This window comes from Camellia sinensis, chromosome 1, assembly GCF_055761805.1.
Source record: "Camellia sinensis isolate YWXY chromosome 1, ASM5576180v1, whole genome shotgun sequence".
Classification (NCBI taxonomy): domain Eukaryota; kingdom Viridiplantae; phylum Streptophyta; class Magnoliopsida; order Ericales; family Theaceae; genus Camellia; species Camellia sinensis.
Window position 1 is genome coordinate 249138000 of NC_138961.1, and position 25724 is coordinate 249163723.

Here is a 25724-nt window from a genome sequence, read left to right on the forward strand (position 1 = left end):
ACCATAGCTGGAGGCCATCTCCAGTTGACTAAGTTCAATCACAATTCACCCCAACAACGGGGGCACTTGGGGTATAAAACTCCCGGCATATGGTGCGGCTGGAGGTGAAACTGACATTCCGTAGGCGAGATCCACCACAAACCTCTGGAGATCACCTATCATCCCCATTAGCTCGAATGTAATAAGCTTGCGAGCCTGGTATAGCTGGGGGGCCCAGACTGGGTGCGCAACAGGCGACCTGGGTGGATGTGGCATATCAATATTGGTCTCACTTTGCAGAGTGATCCCTTGATCTAATGCAGCTGTCATGACCACGATCTCTTCTGAATTCTGCGTCGTCATAAGTCCTACCTCAGCAAGGGGGAGCACTAGCTATTCTATATCAATTCTCTGGACACTCTGAACTGAAAGGAAAAACAAACAGCATTTCAGCCCAAACAGATCAAACCCGGGTGTAGCCGAACGACTGCACTCTTCTACTGATCACTGTTCCCCAGAAATCACTGTCCCCAAAACTAAACCCGATACCCGCAGATAACTGATTCTCGGCAACACTGACAGTGGTGCCCTCGGGCTCGATACTCAAACTTGCAAACTGGTATGTACGTTCCTGTAGAGATACATTCTAAAAGCACATAGCAAGTAAAGAGAGCCAAAACACCCCTATGTTGGGGTAGGGTTTCCCTGTCCTATTCTGTCAGGAGCTAGGGTTCCACTATGCGCGTAGCAGTTTTCAAACAACCTAACATCGGGTAAGCAACCTGTCCTAGCTTGGAATGGTCACTACAGATCCGAATATGCACTAGGTCGAATGGTCGAAAAGGGTGCCCCAGTAAAACCGGGGTTTGTGTTCCCATACTGTCAGAGCCCATAACCGGTCAGCCTTATGGTCATGCCTTGACAAGACAAGCCTCCGGCAAACCGTTCAGGAATGGCAGATGGCAAACACGGTATCCTAGGCGCACCAATGCACATGCAATGCAAAGAGACACATAAATGAGATCAAAACAGGATATCATGAGTTCGAGTCAAGCTCTCTAAATCCCCAGCAGAGTCGCCAGAAACTATAGACGCGCCCGCGTGAGAGGCCCTCACTAGGGGTGAGCATGGTCCGGATTGGATCGGATTGGGGTAAAACCAGGATCAATCCGTTATTTACGGTTCCTAAAAAATTGGAACCAATCCAATCCGTTTAAATCATGGAACCAATCCGAACCAATCCATTTAAATACGGATTGGATCGGTTTAGGACTACGGATTCACATAATTAAATAATAAAAAATATATATATAACACTTGAATTTCATAAAAATATAAATATAGCGCTATATTAGTTCCATAATAGCAACATGTTTTTCTATAATAACGACATACTGTTCTAGAATTTAAACAATCATAAGAAAACTAGTTTCACCATAAGTATTTAGACCATTGCAAATTAAAACTTAAAACTAACAAACAAAAGTAATAAAAGAAGATATTATACGGTTTTAGGTTTGAGTTTAGATTTTACATAGAGTAAGAAAAGATACAATGGGGGAGGATGTATAATAAAAATATAGACTATTTATATACGGTCCGGATCGGTTCCAATCCGGAACCATGGGATTCAATCCGGAACCAATCCGTGAACTACGGATTTTTAATTATTCAATCCGGAACCGAACCGCGGATTCAAAAAATCAATCCAAACCTATCGGATTAGACTGGACTGGATCGGATTACGGATTTCACGGATTCATTGCTCAGCCCTAGCCCTCGCTACTATAGTTCGGACTCGATTTTGTTTCACGGTTCTTAATCTGAACCAAAGAGTCCAAATCCGGCAAATCGTTTTGAAAAACAGATTTTTGAAAAGAAGTGCCAAACATGGACTGCTTTGCTAGATACAGAGTCGCCACCTAAATATTTTTTATGGGGGAATTTAAGAAACCACGACTCGGTGCCGAAGGCCACATGTCCGTCATCACCAAAGTTGCCTCGGCTCGGGAGCTAGGGTACGATTGGGGAAGGTCAGCTATGAGCACCCCCTCTCGCCCGATCCGAAGATCGGCCTCTACTAACTGTGATATCCGTTTTTGAAAATGTTATGTGTTCTTAACCCGATTATTAGCCTAGAATTACTATGTTATGCGCACAGCAAACAAGTATAGACTAGATTGCCTAATTTGGAAATAAGCATTGCATATCCGTTTGTTTTGGGAAAATGTTTTGGGATTTGCTACCCGCAAGTAGGCTAAAACACGGATTTCAATGGGCTAATCCAACTCAGGCAACCCAACCTTCACCCACAGGCATCCAAACAGTTTATCACATAAGCATCTAGCCACATGGTAAACATGTCGTCATGATAGCATTCACACACATGCGAGGATGCTAAAGCATAAATACTTACATCGTACTCTGTGGCAAAACAATAAACTAGTTAGTCAACATGCATGGTCCTAGTTTATATCAAATTGACTAATGCAACACATACAGGATGCAATTAGAGTAGGCTCGGCTAACCTAAACATGGCATGTAAAATGCAATCAATTGATGCACGTATTCAATTTGGAATTGAAGTACAAATGCAGTTAGCATGATGTACCGAGCCTAGTGCGTGCGAGACAAATGCATGGATGCACGCATGCATAGCATAAGGTATGCTAATTTAATCATGCCCTAATCTACCTTCATAAGTAGGTAAATAAAAGGGAAGAAAAAAGTGGGGATTGGAAGACATGCACACACTCATCCACACTTAATACAAATTTACCCTCGCTGGGAGGGACCAAAAGAATAATACAGATAATTAACCTACAAGCTAATTAAATATTACAAATCACCTAATTAATTAACAAATTAACTAAGCAAAAGAAAAGCAATAACAGGGGCCTCGGGAAGAGGGTTCGATGCGCGCGTGCTCGGTCCTGCTCGGAAGTGCACTGCCATGCGCAAGCTGCCTCTGTTTTCCCTGCTATACTCCTCTGGAGGCTGCCAAAGTCTCAGGATTGCTTCCCTGGACATTGGGAGACACCACCGGCTGAGTAGAATGGCCACCGGCAGTGGTATGTGATCACCGGCTGTTGGTGAAGCTATCGGCTCAGGAAGGATTGCCGGTCGGCACTGGACACTGCCGGTTGGCATAAAGTTCCTGCAGAATCTGCAATTGACAGCAACAGAGGGCAAGGCAGAGCATGGCAATGCAATTCAAGCAATGTATGCACCAATCATGTCCCTTATCATGTTAATGACTCAAAGGGACATGTTCTTTGGTTCTCGGACCATCAATCGCGCATTTCCATGCGTGATGGCCCAAGGGACCAAGTGTGCACATTTTGATGTCAAATGCAATGCAAGCCAACAAACCAAAGCCCAATTCCTATCACTAGATCAAGGAACAAGACATGCATGCTAGATGCAATGCAACCTAGGCGTGCAAGCTAAGGATGCAACATGGGAATGCAAGATGTACATGCAAGCATGCAAACAACATGCGAGGTAAGCATGCAAGCAAGCAAAGGATGGACTTAAACATGATTTGGGCAGCTCTAATTAGGCCCAAAACAGTGGCCAACATGCTCAAGAATGAAGGCAAAATGACATGCAAACATGCATGCACACAAGGACCAACACTGAAGCATTAAAGAGCAATTCTCGAGCACACTCAAGAGGGTGCAAACATGGACAAATGACATGCATTAAGTCCTAAAAATCATGCAAGAACATGGTGCCAAACCAAGCAAACAAGATAGGCTAAGCATGCAATAAATGGCCCAAGTACTTGAAGCAAGTCAAGGGGACTTAAACCATGGCTAAGCCAACCAAGCCTCACAAGGCCAAGAGGGCTTAAAACAGGTCCAAGGCAGACCTAGACCATGCAAAGGGGACCCCTAGATGGCATCTAAGTGGCTCAAATTCAAAAGCATGCACTATGACCAAAACATGGAGCATGCAAGACAAGCTCATAAGGCATCAAAGAGACATCCAAGGCAAGCACACAAGCATGCTAAGGGGACTGAAATGATGCTATAAATGATGCCAAACCATTAAATCAAAGCAAGTAATGCATGCTATACCCTCTCATACTTAAGGCCAACAAGCCGGAATGTAAAGGGGCTATACTAAGCATGCCAAAGTCGACCCAAACAACCTAGGACAGACCTCAAACATGGCAAAATATGCACAAAAGCTTCACAAAGTTAAGCCTAAAACATGTTAGAACAATGGTTTACAACCTAAGGCATGTTAAGGCAACAAAGTGGCATTACAAGGTAGATATGCTAAGCATGCATGGTGTACCAAAACCAACAAAAAACAGAGGCATATTATGACATAATAAGCACAAAAATTAGCTAAGGCATGGTTAACATAAAGCTTAGCTAGGTGCTCCCTCAAGAGGCCAAAAATGGTCTATTTCAAGGACAACAAGGAGAGGGGGTGGCCCTCTCCTCCCTAGGACCTCAAGGCACCATCCTCACCTCTGAAATCCCTCAAGATTTCAGTGGTGAGGAGGCCCAAACACCAAGGTCCCGGAGTTCACCAAAAATAGCACAAAATGGGGCCTCTCAAGGCTTAAGAGGGGTCAAACACCTCCAAACCACAAAACACTCTAAACAAACTATTTAGAGGGCCTAAAAACAGAACTTTTTTATATTATACACTAAGCTCAAAAATAGTTCTAAGATAGGCAAAAAAAAGTATGAAAAAATGGGGAATAAAGGGACAAGCTTCTTACCCTTGAAGACCCTCTTCACAAATGAAGCTCCAGCAGTTCCTTAAGCTCCAAACCAGCTCCAAAAACTTTAAAAAGAATCCCTTAGAACCTCAATAGCCAAGAGAAGGTGTAATGGTAGGTGTTTGTGTGCAATACTAAGAACAAATGCACCTAGAACATTCAAGAGAGAAAAAGAGAGATAGAATAGCTACAACTATACTAACCCTAGAACCAGAGCCCTCCTCTGTATTTTTTGTCTCTAAAATGTCTAACCTAAAGCCAAGAGGGGAGGGCTCCTCTTATAGAGGAGCCAATCTTGTAAAGCTTACAAAGTAAGCTAACAAGGAAGCCATCCCACCATACACGTGTATGGAGGGGAACAAAATGCCATACAGCTGTATTAAAATATCTACAAAAGCAGATGAACAGTAGTCGGCTGCTCAAAATTGCCATTTTGACAAAATGACTGCCGACCGGCAACAAAGAGTGCCGACCGGCAATATATATTGCCGATGGCAACAAAACACCAGCCGGTGGCCTCTGGCCAGGCCGGTGATGTGTGGGGATGCCTCACAAGGCATTCCCTGCCCCTCCAAGGCAAAACACAAGTGTTTGGTGCAAAACCAGACACTAAACAGTCGAGTTCGGAGATCCTGAGGCAAGGCGCGTAGCCGAGGCCTCCGGGAACTCCAAACGAACACAAACATGGATGATCACCGGGTGTTCAAACGGTGACGTCCAAGTCTTGAGGACGGTCAAAAATGGGGTGTCTACATTAGGGTAGGGTTTTAGAGGGAATGGAGTCGAACAAAGAAGAGATGGAGGACTGAGAATGCGATTTCGAGCGGCGGAGATGTAACAGTGTACTGATCAGACTGAGATAATCGTGGGTGATAAAGATGAACGGTTTCGTTTTGTGGTTAGCGTAGGGTTTCAAAGGGAATGGAGTCGAACGGAGGAAAGATAGAGGACTGAGAATTCGATTTCGAGCGGCGGAGATCTAATAGTGTACTGATCAGACTGAGATGATCGTGGGTGATGGTTGTGCGCGTGTAAATTGGATGATATATTGTGGGTATTTTCGTCTTATTGATAATTTCAGGACTTAATGGAGTATTAAATTTGTTTTGGGCCTAAATGGGGTATGATATGTTGGGCTTGGACCTTTGGGTCACTTCCCAAAGGAAAAAAAGTTTTTTAACCCAATAAGACAAAACATCACATCCAACTCATAATCATTACATTCTTTCTCTCACAAAAAGTCAAAAAAAACAAAAAGTCTTTCTCAAACAAGGTTTTTCAGCCCCAGGCTAAAATAGCCAAAAAGTCAAAAAACCAAAATGCCAACGCACTTCTCAAACGAATCCTGAGAGTGCAAGTGATTCTATAATGAGGTGCAACTGAAAAACTATAGATGGTGCAAGTGAGCATATTTGGATTTGTTTTTTTGTTTTTTCTATTTTTTAGTCTGTCCAACTGATAAGTAATTCCTTCATAAAACTATTATGAGAAACTCATAAATCCCTAAAACCTATTCCCCCATCTTCAAATCATAAGTTAATGAACTTTTAACCATTTGTTGAAATATAAACCCTGCTTATCCCCTCCACACATAGAGTTGATAAAAAAGGTATATAGCACGTATAATTGCAACAATAATGTTATAATTATCATCTTTTTATACCATTTTTAATGTATCACCTCACGTGTTAATCAATTATTGATTCAATGAGTCCCACCACTCATGTTAATATCAAATGATATGCTAATATATGAGGTAGTACATTGAAAGTGATATGTATAACAAGGTGACAAAAAATTCTCTTTTGATTAGTGAAAGAATGATTAAAAAAGAAAATACTATCATGAGCAATTTTAAGTGAAGAAATGTAAACAAAATAACACATATGTTATCATTAATGTTATACCATAAAACATGGAAGTATCTCTTATTTAACAACATTAGACAACCGATTATATCAAGGCCCACCCACATGAGTGACCTTGACAATTACATTTGACACTTAAAACTTATTACACAAGAAAGAAGAAAAAACAAAAAGTAGATATATAATACACACAAAGCATTTTTCATAGCATCATTATTCAACATGGTTGATTCTTATTTCAGTAGAGTACGTTGGTGTTGGTGGTAGCACTCTCATCATGGCAGCATATGAAGGTGATGTGCTTCTCCCTGACACGGAGACACTCCGGGCATTTCATGCTCTCCGGGATCCTTCCTGCCACGCTCGGGAACTCAAATCGACAACACGGGTGCGTAATCCTATGAAGCTTGTCATGGTGATCCTTAAACGATTTATCGAACCCATTGGTGGGCACATTTATTTTCCATATGTCCTCGTACTCCACCAAGGTAGGCAACACCGTGGTCCCGTGCCCATTGACCACTACTTCTGATCCTCTGCAAAGCACGGCCCATCCTCCACTCTTGTCGTAGCTAAGTAGTTTCTTGATTTCTTGCATCATGGGGTCGTAATCGTCAACCCTGCCAAGTTGAATCTTGGAGAAGAGCATGCTTTCTAGCCGAGTCCAGAAGAACCATATCATAGGCTCTTGCCAGGCAGCCCCCATTTTATCATTGTTGACGGTTTGAATGACTCTTCTAACTTGTTCCCTTTTGCTACTGTTTCCCACATAGACCATCTCCAGAGGGATGCGCGCATCACGTGCAACCGCTATTGCTCTGGTTGTGAATCTTCGTATCCACTCAAGGTCATCCCCCCCATACAAGAATATGTATTTTCCAGATCTAACCTATAATAAAAGACATCAATGTATTGATGAATAACAATTGAAAGTCTAAAATTTCGATATGTAAGAGTCGATAAATAGTAAAAAAATCATGAATTGGGGGCATTAGTAATAAAGTCAAAATCAAGCCAAATTCTAATATGTGTGTAGTAATATCAATTTCATTATTATAATACCAATTTCGTTATTATAATACAACTACTATGTGAAGAAATTATATATATGTATGTTTAATTTACAACCACTATGTAAAGAAATTATATATATGTATGTTTAATTTATGAGTAGTAAAATATATAAAATTTGCATATTGAATGATGTCATTACTTGGGATGACCTATCATTTTAAAATAAAATATTTATTTAAATTACATTTAATTATAAAAAAATATTACTGCCTCATCATTTTTGTGTGACAATGATTATTAAGACATAGGAAGATGAAGTTTACCCAATTGAGAATTGTTTGGTCGATACCATTCACGAGCAACTCAATCTTCCAAGTCTCTTCCCTCCAAAGAGCTTCCTCTCTCGCGCTAGTAAAAGGGAATGCATTGCTTCCCCATATCCACATCATGTGGATGGCATTGGGGTTCCTTTTCTCCTCTGCATCAAACAATCGTGACGTTTAGTTTACAATCGTTATGAATCATGAATTTTTATAGCCAAAGTGAAATGGATAGTGTAGATTTAAACTTTTTTGAAATGGTTAGTGCTCAATGACCTACGAGTTGGTAGCAGAGTTCGAGTTGCTTCTTAAGATGGTCATGTATGCTGTTGATCTTGTGAGCCAAGCTCGATAGCTCCCATGCCTCTGTAGCCGAAGTTATGAATCTGCAAACATATTTCATATTATTAACTGGAAAACTAGATATTCATACATAAAGATTTGATACTTAAATGAGTTAACATTGTAACAAATCATTAAACGTACTCATAGCCCATGCTAGTGAGGCTAGTGAGGCTAGTGAGGCTGGTGATCTGGGTAGCGCAAGCGACGATGCCTCTAACAGTCCAGTGGACAGCAGTTGGGATAGTGGCTATGGCCGCGGACAAGGCAGGCACCTCCTGTGTGACATATGAAGAGGGTAGATCCTTCAATGCCACAATGCACCTGGTCAAATCCAACATGGCCGTGATCAGAGTGCTAAGTGCATCAAACCGGGATTTCACTGGGCCAGAGTGTTCCACGGTGACCGGTAATCGCTTCAGGAGTGCCATTGATTTTGCGAGTTGGTTTGATGTGTACATCTGAGCCAGGAGCCAGAATGCTCCGAAGTTCGAAGCGTAAGCTGCTAGTGCTAGCACCAGCTTGGCATCCCATGAATAGTTTGATAGCACGGTGAACAGAGAGATTGTTATTTGATGGCCGTCCATGCCAATTTGACACTTGTATGCTAGCTGATATTGTAAATTATAATTAGATTTTTAAAATTATTAAAAAATAAAAATCAAGCATGTTAATGACACCACCTTGTTGGCCTTTCTTCTTGAAATGCTCCATGTGTCCTTGGACTCCCATGCCCTACAGCATTCAAATCGCAACTAAATTAATTTTATCAACAAAAAAACTTAGAAAACAGAAAGATTTGGGGACAGGATCGAGGATGATTATAAGGTAGAATTTGTTATACCAGGACAATGCTGGTTTCGACTGGCATAGTGGCGCAGCTGAGGATGTCCACGACGATATGGAGAATGGGTTTGACGTCGATTTCGCGGCCATCTGGGTTATGGGTACCCTGAATTTGCTTCATCATAACATTGTCATCGGACATCATGAGCATGCTTCGGTCGCCTTTGATCAGTTGCGTCATGGAATCGGGTGTCACCTTGCTCGCGGCCATGTTTTCAAAGCAATACAATGCAAAAAACAAAAAGAAAAGCAGATGCTGAATCAACTTCCTTGCTTGCTACCAATGAAATTAAAATTCCCCAACGTTAAGTTCATGTCTGCTGTGGGGACATATTTTTTTGGAATGACCACACGTGGCAGAGGTGTCATGGAAGTGCTAGCCGAGGTGCCAGCCGGACATATTTCAAATTTCGATTAGTTTCTCTTTGTAATTTGTAATCTTTGTAAACATTGGTGGTTTCATCTTGAAGTCATCTTTAGTTTGTTTTGTTTACTTTGTTTGATCTTGTTGATTGTAATTTTTGTTTCACAAAAGTCCTTGTACTTTCAAGGCATTTGAATAAAAAACGCCGTCGCTTGATTAGTTTGTTCAATTGTTTATTTAAATTGTTGTTCAAATCCAGTCGATTGAGAGTGAGCATAATTTTTACTAACAGTGTTCTTTGTTTTGATTGCAGAACTCTCTAGGCTTTTGGAGCTGAGAAAAAGAAAAGGAGAGAAGAATAGAGGAGAGGTTGTGTTAGTGTTCTTCTAATCTGCCAGCTTCATTGCTTTTTATAACCATCAGAATTAGATAAAGCATAGGCCGAATCCAATCGTCAAATGGAAAGTGTTATTTTGTGTAATCAGTATACTATCCTAGTGTATATCTCTCTCTCATATATGTATGTGAAACTCATCTTTATAAAAACCCACATCTTTTTCTCAATTTTTTTTTTAATTTGAAGTTTAATTTAATTTAAATTTAAATTTTAAAACATATATACATAATTACATCATATGATAAAAATTAAATTATATTGTGATCGTGTTAAAAAAAGAATAACATATGCACTAATTGAAACTATAATATACTAAGATATAATATTTACGCGATTAAAATACTATAATCTGTCGGAGATGATTTTAGTGGTTCGCAAACAACAAATGGTCCAAAAGAGAAACTTTATTGTACCAACTGATTCCACGGTCCTTACCGTGGAGTATCAGCAACAAAAATGAAGTGTGCCGGCAACACTATATGGTCATTTTAACATCATTCAGAATTTCTTTCACTATGTTCTTTTAGTTCCCAAAGCGAAAGTGAAAGAATCAAAACCAGAAACGTTTAATTCCTTGCTTCTATTTCCTTAATCTGAAGATAATTAAGTTAAAACACCAACACAGAATTAAAACGAGAGAGAACAACATGAGCCAAGTTTCTAATTATGCTACCTAATAAAAACACTCAGAGAAGTTATGAACAATAATCAAGGCAACGGTCCAACAAAAGTAAAGATTTTACATATGTATGAATAAAGCATGTTCTGTATGGGATGTCTTTTCTTTAGGCCCAAGTAACATGAAACTCTAGGGGCATGTTTGGTAATCTTTAGGTTTTTTTTTTTTTTTGAAAGTAAGAAATTGAGATAGTTTTCTTTCCTATAAAAAATGGTTAAAATAGTTTTTGGAATTAGCACCTATCATAAAAAATGGTTCTCTTTCATGAGAGATTCATTTTAGTTAGCTAGGATTTTTCAAAAGGATTTGATGAAAAAAAATAATTAAGGATTGGAATGCTACATATCATATCAAACTTTAAACCAAATTTACTCTCAGATTTTACGGAGAGAGAAAGAAAGAGTAAGGTAAGTCTTATCCTCCAATGAAATTTGTACTTTCCGAATTTCTCTCGATACATGTCATCTTCCTGTACCTTTAATTTCATGCCGTTAGTGAAATTTTTCTTTGCTGATCAAAAATCTGAGAGTATTGGATAAAGTGACTGGATAATTTCTCCAGCCTCGACTTTATATCCATTGAATATTGGATAAAAATACCGGAACAAGATGGATCGTGGGATAAACTGGTACATGAGCCAATGGCAACAATGTATGATCCCATCCATTATCGCACACAACCCAAACACAAGATGGGACTGGATAGAAGTAGAAAATAGTCTCGGAATTGAATGTCCCAGGAAAAATGATCTCAGGACATTCAAACCTTCCAATCCTTCTATGAAACAAACACAACCGAAGTGTTGTCTAATTTCTTAGGCGTGAATCGCATGATAAATCATGATGCATTAACTTATACAGACCTTGATAACCAAGATTGTGAGATACTCAAAAGTTTAGGTAGTTTTATAAGATTAAGCATTTAAAATTTTAAAAATAGGTTAGAGAGATGGGGTTTTGCATCCACACTAAGTCATTGATTATGCAAAGAAGGTAATCGTTATAAATTTAATCTGTCTCTCTCTTTTTTTTTATTTTTCTTTTGGTTTTGATCAGCAACAAATAGTAGTTAAAAGTAAACATGGTCACTTCTATCTAAAAGCAGACAACATTTTTTGTTTAAAAACCAATGCTTCACTCTCTGAACCTCATCAGACATTATTTTATCTTCAAGATTCTTCATTGAAACTTCAACATCGTAAGCCAACCTCAGGCATGCCAAAAGATTAAGTCAAAATAAAATCATAAAATCACATGTACCACAACTTACAAATAATTTTAAAATTCTATATACCCCCAAATTCTTCTTGATTATCTAAATCCAGGATCACAAAATCCTTTCCGTCTAATTCCATATAACTTTTCTAAGAGAATGATCCCATCAAATATTCTAATCCTAATGAGTACGCCTTGTACACAAATGATTCAGGGCACATGCTTTGATTTTAGCTGAAAAGAATATAAACTATCATGAAAGAATAAAACATATTTAGCACAAAAATCTTTAAAAACCAAATTATGAGAAAGCACCCAAAAATCTTTGGAATTAAGCAGGTTTGTAAGAGCATAGGAACTGTAATGATATCCCTCTCCATGCAATTAATAAACTACACCCATTTGTGAGAATAGTAAGCCCATCTTCATGTAGGCCACATAACCAAATTGATCCATGGTCACCTGTTTCATTTAATTACTTGTTACCCATTGTCCCATTAAGAATCATTGTTAAGTTCATCAACATATATCATAGAATAAAACTGATAGCCAAAGGTGAAAAGATAGTACCATCAATCTTCTATAAGGGCAAATCAAATTTAGTTGTCACATCTAGTTGCTAGGTCTCTATACACACAAAACTCTAGCTTCCAAGTAGAATGATTCCATCTCAGAATATTAATTTAATCAAATCAAATCATTCATACAATTGAGTAAAAGTAATGCTGTAGTCTCTACACTCATTCTTCCTGGACAGAACAGAAGCATGTTAAAATATATTTATCAAAATAGACAAAAATGCAGTGGATATGCTCAACAAATCAAGGGGAGTCCAACAAACATGAAGAATAAAACTTCGATGAGTAAATTACTAAATTCATTGATTCTTCAGAGTAAAACCAAAGAAATTTAAAAAATGTGAAACCCTAGGTTAATCAGAACAATAAACAAACAAGATTAAACGCATCACCGAAATTCCGATAACATTCGATATTCTCACCACCAAAATGAAGCTAAGTCTGTCTGCTGAGACGCTTCCTGAGCTTCCTGTACTTGTGCTTGCTCATCTTCCTTTTTCTCTTCTTCTTCACGCTATCAGCCCAGATCATCATCGGAGTGTCGCTAGCCATGAAAGGCACAAACCCAGTTGAAGAAATAGGGTTTAGAGAAAACCCAAATGGAAATCTTGGAAAGATCGGGGTCGAAAGAGAAGAAACCGCCGAATCCGAATCCGAATCGAGATTTACATTGTGGTTGTGGGGATGAAGTGGTTTGGGTTCGGTGAGATGGGGAAGAGTGAAGAGAGGAGGTATGAGATTTGGGGGATGTAGTTTATTAAAAGTAGGGATAATATATTTGACAGATTGCTTTGTGAGTAGTTTTTGGACAAGAGACGCCATTGAAGACTCGAGAAGAACTGAACAACAACTTCATATACAAACTAACTCACAAATTGAAATTTTACTGACGACACAAGGGTTTTGTTTTGTTTTGTTTTGTTGTCACTCTCACATCTCTCAAACAATTCTAGAGTGCATATCATATTCACTTCATAATTTAAAATTTTAAAAATTAACATAATTTTATATGGACCGTGCTAGGGAGCTCGAAAACAAGCTCTCCGAATCCCCCTAATTTTCTTTCTTTTTTTTTTTTTTTTTTTTTTTTTTTTTTTTTTTTTTTTTTTACAGCGGAAGAAACAAGAAGAAGACGAAGAGGGGGAGGGGGAGGGGGAGGGGGAAGAAGGACTAGAGGGGGGCTAAAAATGGGCTGGAGGCGGAGGCGGGCGGAGGTGACGCGACGAGCTCGGCTGGGCCGACGACCGGCGGGCGGACGAGCTCAGCTGGACGACGAGCTCTTTCTCTCCCTCTTCCCTCTCCCTCTCTTTCTCTCCCTCTTCCTCTGCTCTACGTTCAAAAAAAAAAAAAAAAAAACCTAAAGCCCAAAACGACGTCGTTTTGGGCTTTAGGGGGATTCGGGGGCGAAATCCTCGAGCTACCAATCTTTATCCATTTTATATTTTATGAGTTATATAATTAGAAAAATAAATTTTTTTAAAAAATCATAATCAAACATAATAAAAAATCTCATTAATTATAATTAAAAAAATTAATCAATTTTTTTTTTTAAATAACATAATTAAAAATATATTTAGTACACTCCCTTTATAAGGGATGTATAGAATTTTTCATATTTTCCTTTGTTTTTTGAGTTCCCTCACAAGAAATCCTTCAAGTATTTGCCATAATTAGTTTTACAAAAAATCTATTTGCCCTAATTTTTTTTTATGCTAAAATACTTTTAATGACCGTTAGCATTTGAAACACATACACCACACATTTTTTTATATTTAAAATAGAGTTTAAAAATTAAATAATTTTTAATTTTAATTTAAATCTTCATTTTAAAAAATAAATAAATATTTTCATCAGATCTATTGGGGAAAAAAAATACAAGATTTTCAATAATTTTATTATCCTCCGACACTTCCTTTGTTATTGCGCTTGCTTTCACTTTTTCCTCTTCACTATTTTTCTTTCTTTTCCCTAGTGGAGAAGCTACAATACCTAAAAACAGATTTCATAGAACTTAATCAATGCTATTTATCAAACTTAAAAAAGTAATTTGAATTTTTCCCTATGGATTGGTCAAAGAATGAGTGGGAAAAAAAAAAGAAAAAAAGAAAAAAAACCAACAAAAACAACTACTTTCCAAGGAAGGAAAAACATTATCCAATGAACATCAACTTGTCTCTTTTATATCAAAGCCCATATGAGTGAGCTTGACAATCACATTTCATCACACTGGAATCTTATTACACAAGAGCAAAAAGCATTATTCATATTTCAATCGCAATAGTGTAACAATAATCGTTCAACATCGGGATATTTCAGTCAAGTATGTTGGTAGCAGGATTCTCATCGTGGCAGCATATGAAGGTGATGTGCTTCTCCATGCTACGCAAGCACTCTGGGCATTTCATGCTCTCCGATATCCTTCCCACAATGCTTGGGAATTCAAAGCGACAACACGGGTGCTCAATCCCATGAAGCCTCTCATGGTGATCTTTGAACGATTTATCGAACCCTATGGTGACCACATTTTGTTTCCATATATCAGTGTACTCCACCAAAGTAGGTAACACTGTGGTCCCATGCCCATTGACCACCACCTCCGATCCCTTGCAGAACACAGCCCATCCTCCTCTGCTCTTGTCATAGCTAAGCAGTTTTTTTATTTCTTGCATCATGGGGTCGCAATCATCAGCCTTGCCAAGTTGAATCTTGGAGAAGAGCATGCTCTCTAGCCGAGTCCAGAAAAACCATATCATAGGCTCTTGCTAGGCAGTCCCCATTTTACCAGTATTGATGGCTTGAATGGCTCGCCTGACTTGCTCCCTTCTGCTACTCTTTCCGACATAGACCATCTTCAGAGGGATGTGTGCGTCCCGCGCAACAGAGTTTGCCATGGTTGTGAATCTTCGTATCCACTCAATGTCATCCCCTCCATACAAGAAAATGTATTTTCCCTCTCTAATCTATAATAAAAAGAGGTCGATTTGAATCACATGTTAGTTATCAAACCCAATAATTTGATCATATCATTTTAAAAGGTAAAAAGTATTATATAGTGATGACATCCAATTTGAAATAGTCAATTTATTGTTGAATAAATTATTTTGCCTTTTGAGTTTTATTATATTTCTTAATAGATGTTATCAATTTGACCAAATTAATGTAACAATAGTTATCTAGCTAGACAAAATAAAATAGTAAGTTTTTATGTTTTTTTTTTATGTTTACCCAATTGAGTATCGTTTGGTCGATACCATTCACCAGCAACTCAACCTTCCAAGTCTCTTCCTTCCAAAGGGCTTCCTCTCTCAAGCTGGTAAAAGGAAACGCATAGCTTCCCCATATCCACATCATGTGGATGGCATTGGGGCTCACCACCTTACCTTGTGGGTCCAACACCACAAGGATGGGCTTGTTCTTGAAATGCCACCTCTCCTTGATGAACCTAGTCACCAATCGATCAATCAATGAGGGGTGGTGCACCGTGTACCATGTCATCGTGGATTGCATGCTCTCAAACTGCCTTTGCATGGGCTCTGTCCACTGCACTGATTGGTTCACAATCGGGATCCAGACCATCTCAAACAGATTATCCAACCTTGTTCCATATTGACGAGAATCATTATAAATCTGTTCGAGAATTGAAAGCTCATCCGGAGAGATGTCTAGGCTTGATATCAGCAATAATACATTCTTCCTCCTCAAAACTTCCAGATTATCCTATTTTTTGCCATACAGGCAAAGAAATCAGTAAACATGCAACGGCTACAAATGTTGAAAACAAGTAGGCAGTGTGTTGTTTGGTTGGATTAATAGTCCTGGGAATATTAATCCCTTACGAATTACGATTATGTATCCTATCCCACATTTGGAATGTCTTAGATTAGGAGGGGGATTAGTAGAATCCTATTCTATCCCTTTTTTCTTTTTCTTTTTTTTTTGGGAGGGGGGGGGGAGGAGGCGAAGGGGGGGGGGGGAGAATCACTAGACATAGACTAAATGGTGTAATGACCGTAGTTTAAGGATATTTTTGTCTTTTAGCCACTAATCTGGACACCCTATAATCCCCCATTTTGTATCCCATTACCCTAGTTCCTCATATGGGGGGATATATGGGCCTGTCAATCAAAAAATTCACTTTGTATCCAAATATGAGATTCGAGATTGACTAAAGATACATGATCCAATGGTCTAATCCCACAAAAAAATACAACCACCTTAGTCTACTCATAATCTTAGCATGTGTCATTGATAGATTCATTAGACTAATTGTAGTTACTATACTACTAGTAGAGTCAATGTTCAAACCCTTATCTTAGTAGAACCATCAAAGAGTGGCTGCAAATCATCCTTGGGATAAATCAGCGTCTTGAGAACTTTCATGTTGTCTATGTGGACCATTTCAAAGATATGCGGCAGTGCCTCATAGGCTTCAACATTTTTTTCTCCTCTGCATGAAACAATAATATTTAGTTAGAATCAGTCCATCCATATGTAGGACATTACAATGAGCAATTGAGTCTTCCTACCTATATATATATATATATATATATATATATCCATACAATTGATATAGCGTTTAATTACCTATGAGTTTGTAGCAGAGATCGAGTTTCTTCTTAAGATGGTCGCATATGCTGTTGATCTTGTAAGTAATGGTGGGTAGGTCCCCTGCAGATGCTGCATATCTGAAATTATATGTACATGTAGTGTCAAGAAAGAAACTACACATGTATCTAGGTCATGTAACATTGTTTCAGTGACAATTTTTAACCTCATATATCCATTAAATTCCACCAAGGTTAATTCTCAAAATCATAGATTTGTTATTGAAGTTGAAACGCCGCCATTACATATGATCAATTGCTATAATTTTTGTACCCCTAAATTGATATTTTGAATAAGGTAATGCATAATTAATTTTGTTTATCAAATAAACATTGAAGATGCATTTTATGTAACTGCATTCATTGACAGCAAAAACATACCTATAGGCAAAGTAGATCTGATTCGCACAAGTAAGCATGCCTCTGACGGTCGAATAGACAGCAATTGGGACAGTGGCCATGGCTTCTGACAAGGCAGGCATATCCTGTGTGACATATGAAGAGGGTAGCTCTGTCAACGCCACAATGCACCGGCTCAAATCCAACATGGTCGTGATTAGTTTGCTTAGTTCATCAAACCATAATTTCAGTGCGTCAATGTGCTCCATGATGCGTGGTAATCCCTTAAGCATTGCCATTGATTTTGTAAGTACGTTTGATGTATGAGTCTGAACGAGGAGCCATAAGTGTCCATTGTACAATGCAAAAGCTGATAATGTTAACACCAGCTTAGCATCCCATGAATAGTGTCACGCCCTCAAAAATAAACCCATTAAAGATATATAACATCAACATGCAATGTTAAAAAGGAAACAATTCATTATAACATTCATCAGAGTCTTACTAAACAAAAACATTGCATATAACATCAAATTAAATGCCCTACAGGCTTACATCTTTCCAAGCCAACACTTGGACACAAAAGTATGAGTTCTAACTCAAATACAAATATAGCCCTAGGCTTGAGTGTTTACATGAACTAACAAATAAAAACAAATAACTGAAAATGGTCTTCAAAAAACCATATCCTTCCAAGCTAAGTCCTTGGAGGTAGCTTATCACCTGAACCTGAAAATGATGTTCCCATATAGGGTGAGCCACAGCCCAGTAGAAATATACTAAACCAAATATAAGCATTGAATAAAGCAATAGCATTCAATAGATGGTTAACCAAGATAATCAATTACATCATTATACAGTCTCATGACACTAATGCCTAAGACACGTTTTACTTTCCAACATTATCAATATGGCTCAGAACCTGGCCAAACTTACAACAGTGAACTATATAAATGATATTCACATTCTTCCAATGTCAACAAACAAATGAGACTCAGGCTCAATTCAAAACACTTCATACTTCCCGTTTGATACACAATTTAGTGCTGTATCAATAAAAACACTTCAATATAAATAAGCACACATAAAAGTGATGCTAATGGAGTCCATCCCCTATCTCCTCCCAAACAAAATCCGGTTTAGAGGTCCATCCCCTATCTTCCCCTAAACCGTGGAGTACATCCCCTATCTCCTCCCACACAAAACAATGTATGTAAACACATAACATATACAACACACAATCAATACACATAATGTTTGTATTAATTCAACAGTCAAAGTTGATGACTTAATCAATGATTAGTTTCAGTTATCCCTAATCCACATGCAGTGTCTACAACAATCACGACTATCCTCCACCGATAGCCCAAAACAGTTATTTCTAGACTTGGAAATAAATATATCAACAATTCAATAGGCGAGTGATTTAAATTATCCAACTACACCATTTAATTAGTGAATTCCTCAATTCCCTTAAATTAATTATACAAATTAATTTAATTAAAACAACTAGGGTTTTTCCCAAAATTATCAAAGTAACCCCAACATATCAATATACCAAAACTTAGAACAAAACTTATAAAATGGAGTAGGAAATCCCTACCTCGAAGAAGATAACCCGAATGGAGAAGACGGAGATGATGACCCAAAAACTCAAGTGCTCCAAAACAACAAACTCTCATATTAAAATGAAGCTCTCGACTCACTCTATCTTTTTAATAAAGCAACTAGGGTAGAAACACCTTATAAGGTGATGAAACCTAAGAGAGAAGGTGGGTAGAGGGAGAGAGAACTCGGAACTAGGGTTTTAGGATCAAAAGAATGTGAAAAAATGTTTTAAAAACCGCTGCTGCGTATATAAACCCGACAGGCTTGCTCGAGCGAACACTTGGTCGCTCGAGCGACCAGACACACGAAACCCTCGCTCGAGCGAAGAAAAGCTCGCTCGAGCCAAGAATGCAATGCTTCAGGTCTTATAGCGATCCCGGGTTTTACCCCTTGTTGTGCAGTGATCCGAACTTAGGTTCCATGGGGTTGATTATTGTAATTATGTCGTTTGCATCCTCTACTCTTTATGTATGAGTCTTGGGTTGTGTTGGGAAGGTTTGGAACAAGTTGGTCGAGCTTTGGAACCAAGTCTAATTGTCCAGATTTTGGCTTGTCCGCTCGAGCGGGGGTTTTGGCGCTCGAGCGGGGAAATCACCCATCCAGTTTGTCGCCTGCAGTGTTGGACGCTCGAGCGGGGGATTGGCCGCTCGAGCGAGAGTTCGTGAGTGACGCTTGAGCGGGGAATTGGATGCTCGAGCGGGGGACCTGTCTGCCTAAGTTCTGGGAGTGTGCATTTGCCGCTCGAGCGGGGGATTGGCCGCTCGAGCGGGAGTCTATGAGTGCCGCTCGAGCGGGGGTTTGGCCGCTCGAGCAGGGCGACTGGTATAAAGTTCCGAGATTCAGCTTTTTGGCTCACTTTTTCACACCCGTTTCTCTCTCTTACTTTTCCAAAAGGCCATTTGAGAGCTTCTCTCTCTAAAACCATAACTTCTCTCTAAGTATTGATCTAGCTAGGGTGTTTTCCTCACCTTTGGTCTTTACAAAAGTTGGGTTGATCGTCGAGGGCTTTACTTTGATCCGAAAATTTCGAGTTTTGGAGCACGTTGGGTTTCGTCATCTTCTTTCCTTGAGCTCCGAATTTGAGGTAGGGATATCCTACTCCTCCTTATGGATTTTGTCTTTAAATTTTAGCATTTTGATATACTGGGTGTTGTTGGGTAATTTTGAGAAAGTTTGGGGCCTTTGTGTAATTTTACAAAAGTTGGGGTTTTAATTATATAAACCTATATGCAAGTTCGGCATAGAGAAATGAGATTAATGTTGGAACAGTGATGGAAATGGAACCTTAGGGCTGTCTTGTGAATTATGGCTATTGGCCCTAAGTGGTTAAATTAATTAATGTATATAATTAATTAGAGAAAATAAGGAATTGAACTGAGAATGTTGAAATGTTGATATATTATCCATTTGTGCATTTATTTCCTGTTTAGAAATAATGGCTTTGGACTACCGGTGGAGGGTAGTGTTGATTGTTGTAGACAATGCATGATGATTAGGCAAACTAGAACTAATCAATTGGATGTGTCATAGAGTATGACAGTTGATAGAATACATTAACTTTATGTATTGATTGATTGGGTATATGATCAATGTGTTTATATGCATTATGAGTAGATGGTTGATAGAATACATTAACTTTATGTATTGATTGATTGCGTGTATGATTCTGTGTTTATATGCATTTCTTGTGTATGGGAGGAGATGGGGGATGTACTCCACGGTTTAGGGGAAGATGGGGGATGTACCTCTAAACCGGTTAATAGTTAAGGGAAGATGGGGGATGGACCCAGGGTTGCAGCTCATATGCTCTCCCATTGGAATGATGACACAGCTCATATGCTTGTCTACTGAAGTGTTGATATAGCTCATATGCTTATCTGTGGTAATGTTGATATAGCTCATATGCTTATCTGTGGTAGTAGTGATATAGCTCATATGCTTGTCTATTGGGATGTTTATTTAATTTGATATAGCACTAAAATGTATATCATCATCGTTTGTGAAGTATGGAAGTGATTTATGTGTTTTTGATACAACACCAAAATGTGTATCCACCTTAAATTTTCGAAAGTGTTCTAGTGGTGATTTATAATCACATCAAAGGTTTTGGCCAGAGTACTGAGCCTTGTTTTCAAACTCAATGTTGAATAAGAAATGGAAAGTGAATTGTAATTTAGACTTGATTGTCATGGAGTTGTAATAAGATGTAAATGGATGTGTAAGTGTTGACCATGTATCTGTTGCTAATCTTTTAGTCATTGTTCATAGTTGGTTTAGTGTATTTCTACTGGGCTGTGGCTCACCCTTTATGGGACATCATTTTCAGGTACAGGTAGCGTGCCACCTCCAAGGACATAGCTTGGGAGGATAGAGGCAGACAGATTTCACTTGTTGTTTAGCTTTCTTGATATATTACCTGTAAATTCAAGCCAAGGGCTTAAGATGTATTGAGTTAGTACTTTTCTTTTTGCAACCAAGTATGTACTTGGAAGGCTGTAAGCTCGTAGGACATTTATTTATGTTGTTTAGCATGTAATATTCTTATAAGAACTACTCTAACGAATAGAAGTGTGGTTGATTTCTCTTATATCTTGCATGTCTAATTGATGGGTTTTATGTATTTTTTTGAGGGCGTTACAGGTCTGCAACCCAGGAGCACGCTCGAGCGACAGGATTCTAGCTTGAGCAAAGAAACACTGCCCTCAGGCCGATACTAGACGCAATCGCTCGCTCGAGCGAAGCAAAACTGGATCGAGCCAGAAGACACAAAATACAACCCTCGCTCGAGCGACCAATCCCTGGCTCGAGCGACCAACCCAAAAACTGCACAGCAACACTTGGTTTACGAACCCAACCAACCTGAAACAAACCTGCCCAACACATCCTATAACTCCAAATGAGAAAATAAAGGACGACAACAACAATTATACAATGACAGAATGAACAGAACCTAAGTCCGGATACAATAATCAAATGGGAAAAGACCGGGGTCGCTATAAATAGCTTGATAGCATGTTAAACATTAAGGCTGCCACTTGATGATCATCTTTGCCTTCAATACACTTGAACAGTATCTGATAATACATATTAAAATGGATAAATAGTAATGTAAATAGTTACTTAGATAATTAAAAAAACAAAACTAAAATAAATAAATCTCTAGATGCCAATGAATTGAATAAAATAAAAATTAAAAAAAAAATGATACAAGTTTTATTGGGATGATATAGGGAATCCAATAAACGCCTCTTACCCTTGTCTTTCTCTCATGATTGGAGCATTTCTTACATTGTATAAATACTATAAAAGGACATGCATGCATTTTCGTACCATTTTTGTATTATACGAAATATGAAATATGAAACTACTGTAATTCTGTATGTGTTAAAATAAATTTATGAGCAAAGTTATACAGAATCCCATTTTTTTCCCTACCAAATTCAAAGCAATGTGACCCACATTAATAAATTTATTAGAGATCCACTCACTTTGTGTCTAGATGTGAGAAAATAGGATAAGAAATTAGATTATATGTATCATTTTTCTGAATTTATAACCTCCCCCGTAAGTCGATCAATTATAGGATGCACTGACTCAAGCGAGTGTTGGCGGCCTTTGTCATTCATCTGTTCCACGTGTGCATCGATGTCCATGCTCTACAGTCAAATCACAAGTGAATTAATTAGCAACGACAACGAAAAAAATTGCAGATTTATATAATTTGCTGCATTGCATCTCTTTTCCTTAAACCAAATGATGATAATAATTAATGATGGCATTCATTTTTGCAGCACTTGATGTTGACATGAGTGGAACATAAACTTCATTTGTTTAAGGAAGAGGAGGATTAATGTAGAATTTATATTTATACCGTCACGGAGCTTGGAGCATGCATGCCGGAACGGGTGAGTATATCCTCAACGATTTGAAAAATAAATCTGATGTTGATTTCATGGCCATCTAGAGCATGAGTTGCCTGAATTTGCTTCATCAGCATAGTGTCTTCGGTGCCCTTGAACATAATTTGGTCACTTTTGATCAGTTCCTCGGAACCTAGTGTCATCTTGGCCATGTTAGGCTACGTAGACAAAAGCAAGACAATGCAAAAACTCTTTCTAAAATGAGAATATGAAGGCTTGTGTTGTGTGTCTTCTTGCAATCTGACTTGCCCTTTATATAGAACTCATAAATGAAATTTTTAAAAAAAAAAAAAAAAGAAAAAGAAAAAGAAAAGGCATCTGCTAAATCGACTTCCTTGCTTGCTTACAGTGAAAGTAAAATTCCCCGACAATAAAGTTGAAGCCTAGGCTTTTTTCAATCACTCTACCCCCACATCTTTAACTTTCAATGTGGGTGTCCAAAAATCTTTGGCCAGTGAATTCACTGTGATTTGTATGTTAGAGTACTACATATATATGAAAAATATTCTCAAAATTATTCATAGTAATAAAATATTCATGTAAATGATATATATAATCATATATTTTGTGGGTATCTTTCCACATATTGTGTCTTGTTCTTTTTCAAAATTACTGCATCAGCGTGTCCAAGAATCAACAAAAATACACATGAATCATAACAAATGTTCATGTCAGAATTTCTTCAATACTAACCTAACCCATTTATTTTACTGTGTTATCGTGTCGTCTCATTTTAGGTTATTGTCATATTAATGTGTGATAAAAAAAAAATTCACACTTAATTAAAAATATCAAATGTATACAAATATTAATTTTTTTTGCAGTTTAAATTTTATGAAACTAATCTCTACTAATGTGAGATGATTCATAAAATGTGTTTAATTTCAACTTAATTTTATTTCTCCAATTTCAAAATTTTAAAACTTATTATTTATTACTAGATTAACTACAAAATATTAGATGAAAAATCAAATTATCTCAAATGAAAAACAAAATGACTATATTTATTTTACATATATATTTTTTTAATTCAACTAAATGAAGTTATCTAAGAGATATGAACATATGATCTTAAAGAGAAATTTTACAGTATAAACTGATTCTGTGTCTTTAATATGGAATATCGACAACAAAAATAATGTTGGATGGCTACTAATTTGCTACCCTTTCATCTGTATGACATCATTGAAAATTTCTTTCTTCTTTTGCTTTTTTGGTTTTAATAATATCAGAGCTGCTATAGGCCCCGAAATTCTCAAGCTCGAATTTGCCTCGAATCCAAAATGACGTCGTTTTGGAAATTTTTTTTTTTTTTCTTTCTTTTTTCTTTCTCACTGTTTTGAAGATGATGAAGAACAAGCAGAAGCAGATAAAGAAGAAGAAGAAAAAAAACAAAAAAGAAGAGGAAGAAGAAGAATCAACAACAACATCTTCATCAACACATCATCAACTAGGAAAAAAAAAATCAAATCAGATCCACTAGAAGAAAAAAAAATATCAACATCTTCATCAACACATCATCATCATCAACACATCATCATCAGCCCAAAAAAAAAAAAAAAAAATCAAATCCGACTCTGATCACCGCCATCACCGTCGATCTTTCTCTCCGCCATCACCGTCTTCTTCTCTTCCTCCTCATTCTCCCCATCTTTTCTCCTTCTTCTTTCTTCCTCTTCTCTTCTCTTCTCTTCTCTTCTTTTCTCTCCTTTCTCTCTCTCGCCTTGCCTCTATAACAGCTAAAGGAAGAAAAGGAGACCCAAAAAAAAAAAATGAAACCCAAAACGACGTTGTTTTGGGTTTCGAGCCAAATTCGAGCCATTGATTTCGGGCCCTCAAACAATTTTTTAATAATATAAACCAAAGTGAAAGAAGCAAAAAGAAAGATTTGGTTCCTTGCTTCTACTTCCATATTCTGAAGATTAATTATAATGTTCAACACCCCCCCAAAACAAAATAACTTTCAAATATCAAAATTTTATTACTCGATCACATTTTTTTTTGAATAAGTTGCTAGATGACAAATTTGCAAGTAAATATAATTTATTAGATTTGCATATTGTTATGGTGATATATATATATATATATATATCTATATAATAAGGGAGAGTGGTCTTTGAATTCTGATGAGACTGTTGTCCTTTTGTCAAAATGTGAACCGTTGGATTGATTCAATCCAACAGCTAAAAAATGTCAAGAGACAATGGGGTTTACAATGGTGATTCAATCCTACAGTGGGTTTACAATGGGGTTTCTTCTTCCCTTCCATCCATCTCTCTCTCTCTCTCTCTCTCTCTCTCTCTCTCTCTCTCTCTCTCTCAAAATTTAAAACTGAGTTGTCTCCCTCATCTCTCACTCTCAGAGCTCACTCATGGCAACAAATCGGTGAGGTTCTCCAAAATCTTGACTATATTTGTTCATTCCTCATGAGGTTCTTCTTCCTCATCTCTCACTCTCAGAGCTCACTCTTAATACATAGCATATCGGCGACATTGCGGCAACAAATCGGTGAGGTTCTTCTCCCTCCATTTCTCACTCCGACCACTCCAACCATTGTTCTCCCGCAGCTTGGTTGGCATTGTTCACTCCGGCAGATTGGTTTACTCTGACCGTCTACAATCGCAAGGTTTAATCATTTCATCGAAATGTTTCATTGTGTTGGATTTGTGTGATTTTTTTTTTTTTTTTTTTGTTGATTAGGTATGTGTTTGGGTTTGTGTTTCTAAGATTTTAGTTTGTGTTTGTGTTTCTAATATTTATTTTTCTAAACCTTAAACTGATGTGTTTGGGTTTGGGTTTGTGTTAGGTTTGTGTGATTAGGTATGTGTTTGTGTTTCTAAGATTTGTTTTTCCAAACCTTAATCCATGTATTTAATGGAACCACACTTTGTAATGAAAACCCAGAAAAAG

The 25724-nt window shown here is 37.8% G+C and overlaps 2 protein-coding genes across 2 annotated transcripts; both read right to left on the reverse strand.

Moving 5' to 3' along the window:
* Positions 1-6711: 6711 nt before the first annotated feature.
* LOC145789043 (protein SIEVE ELEMENT OCCLUSION B-like) lies at positions 6712-9318 on the reverse strand. Its single transcript, XM_082922178.1, has 6 exons — positions 9110-9318; positions 8949-9000; positions 8410-8876; positions 8200-8309; positions 7927-8081; positions 6712-7478 (listed from the first exon to the last, which is right to left on the reverse strand). Exons 1-6 carry the CDS (start codon positions 9199-9201, stop codon positions 6828-6830), a joined length of 1527 nt encoding a protein of 508 aa, XP_082778304.1. The 5' UTR covers positions 9202-9318; the 3' UTR covers positions 6712-6827.
* Positions 9319-14496: 5178 nt separating this feature from the next.
* LOC114311870 (protein SIEVE ELEMENT OCCLUSION B) lies at positions 14497-17689 on the reverse strand. Its single transcript, XM_082901467.1, has 4 exons — positions 17329-17689; positions 16649-17028; positions 15569-16060; positions 14497-15303 (listed from the first exon to the last, which is right to left on the reverse strand). The coding sequence occupies exons 2-4, from the start codon at positions 16739-16741 to the stop codon at positions 15106-15108; spliced, it is 783 nt and encodes a 260-aa protein (XP_082757593.1). The 5' UTR covers positions 16742-17028; positions 17329-17689; the 3' UTR covers positions 14497-15105.
* Between the last annotated feature and the right edge of the window lie 8035 nt (positions 17690-25724).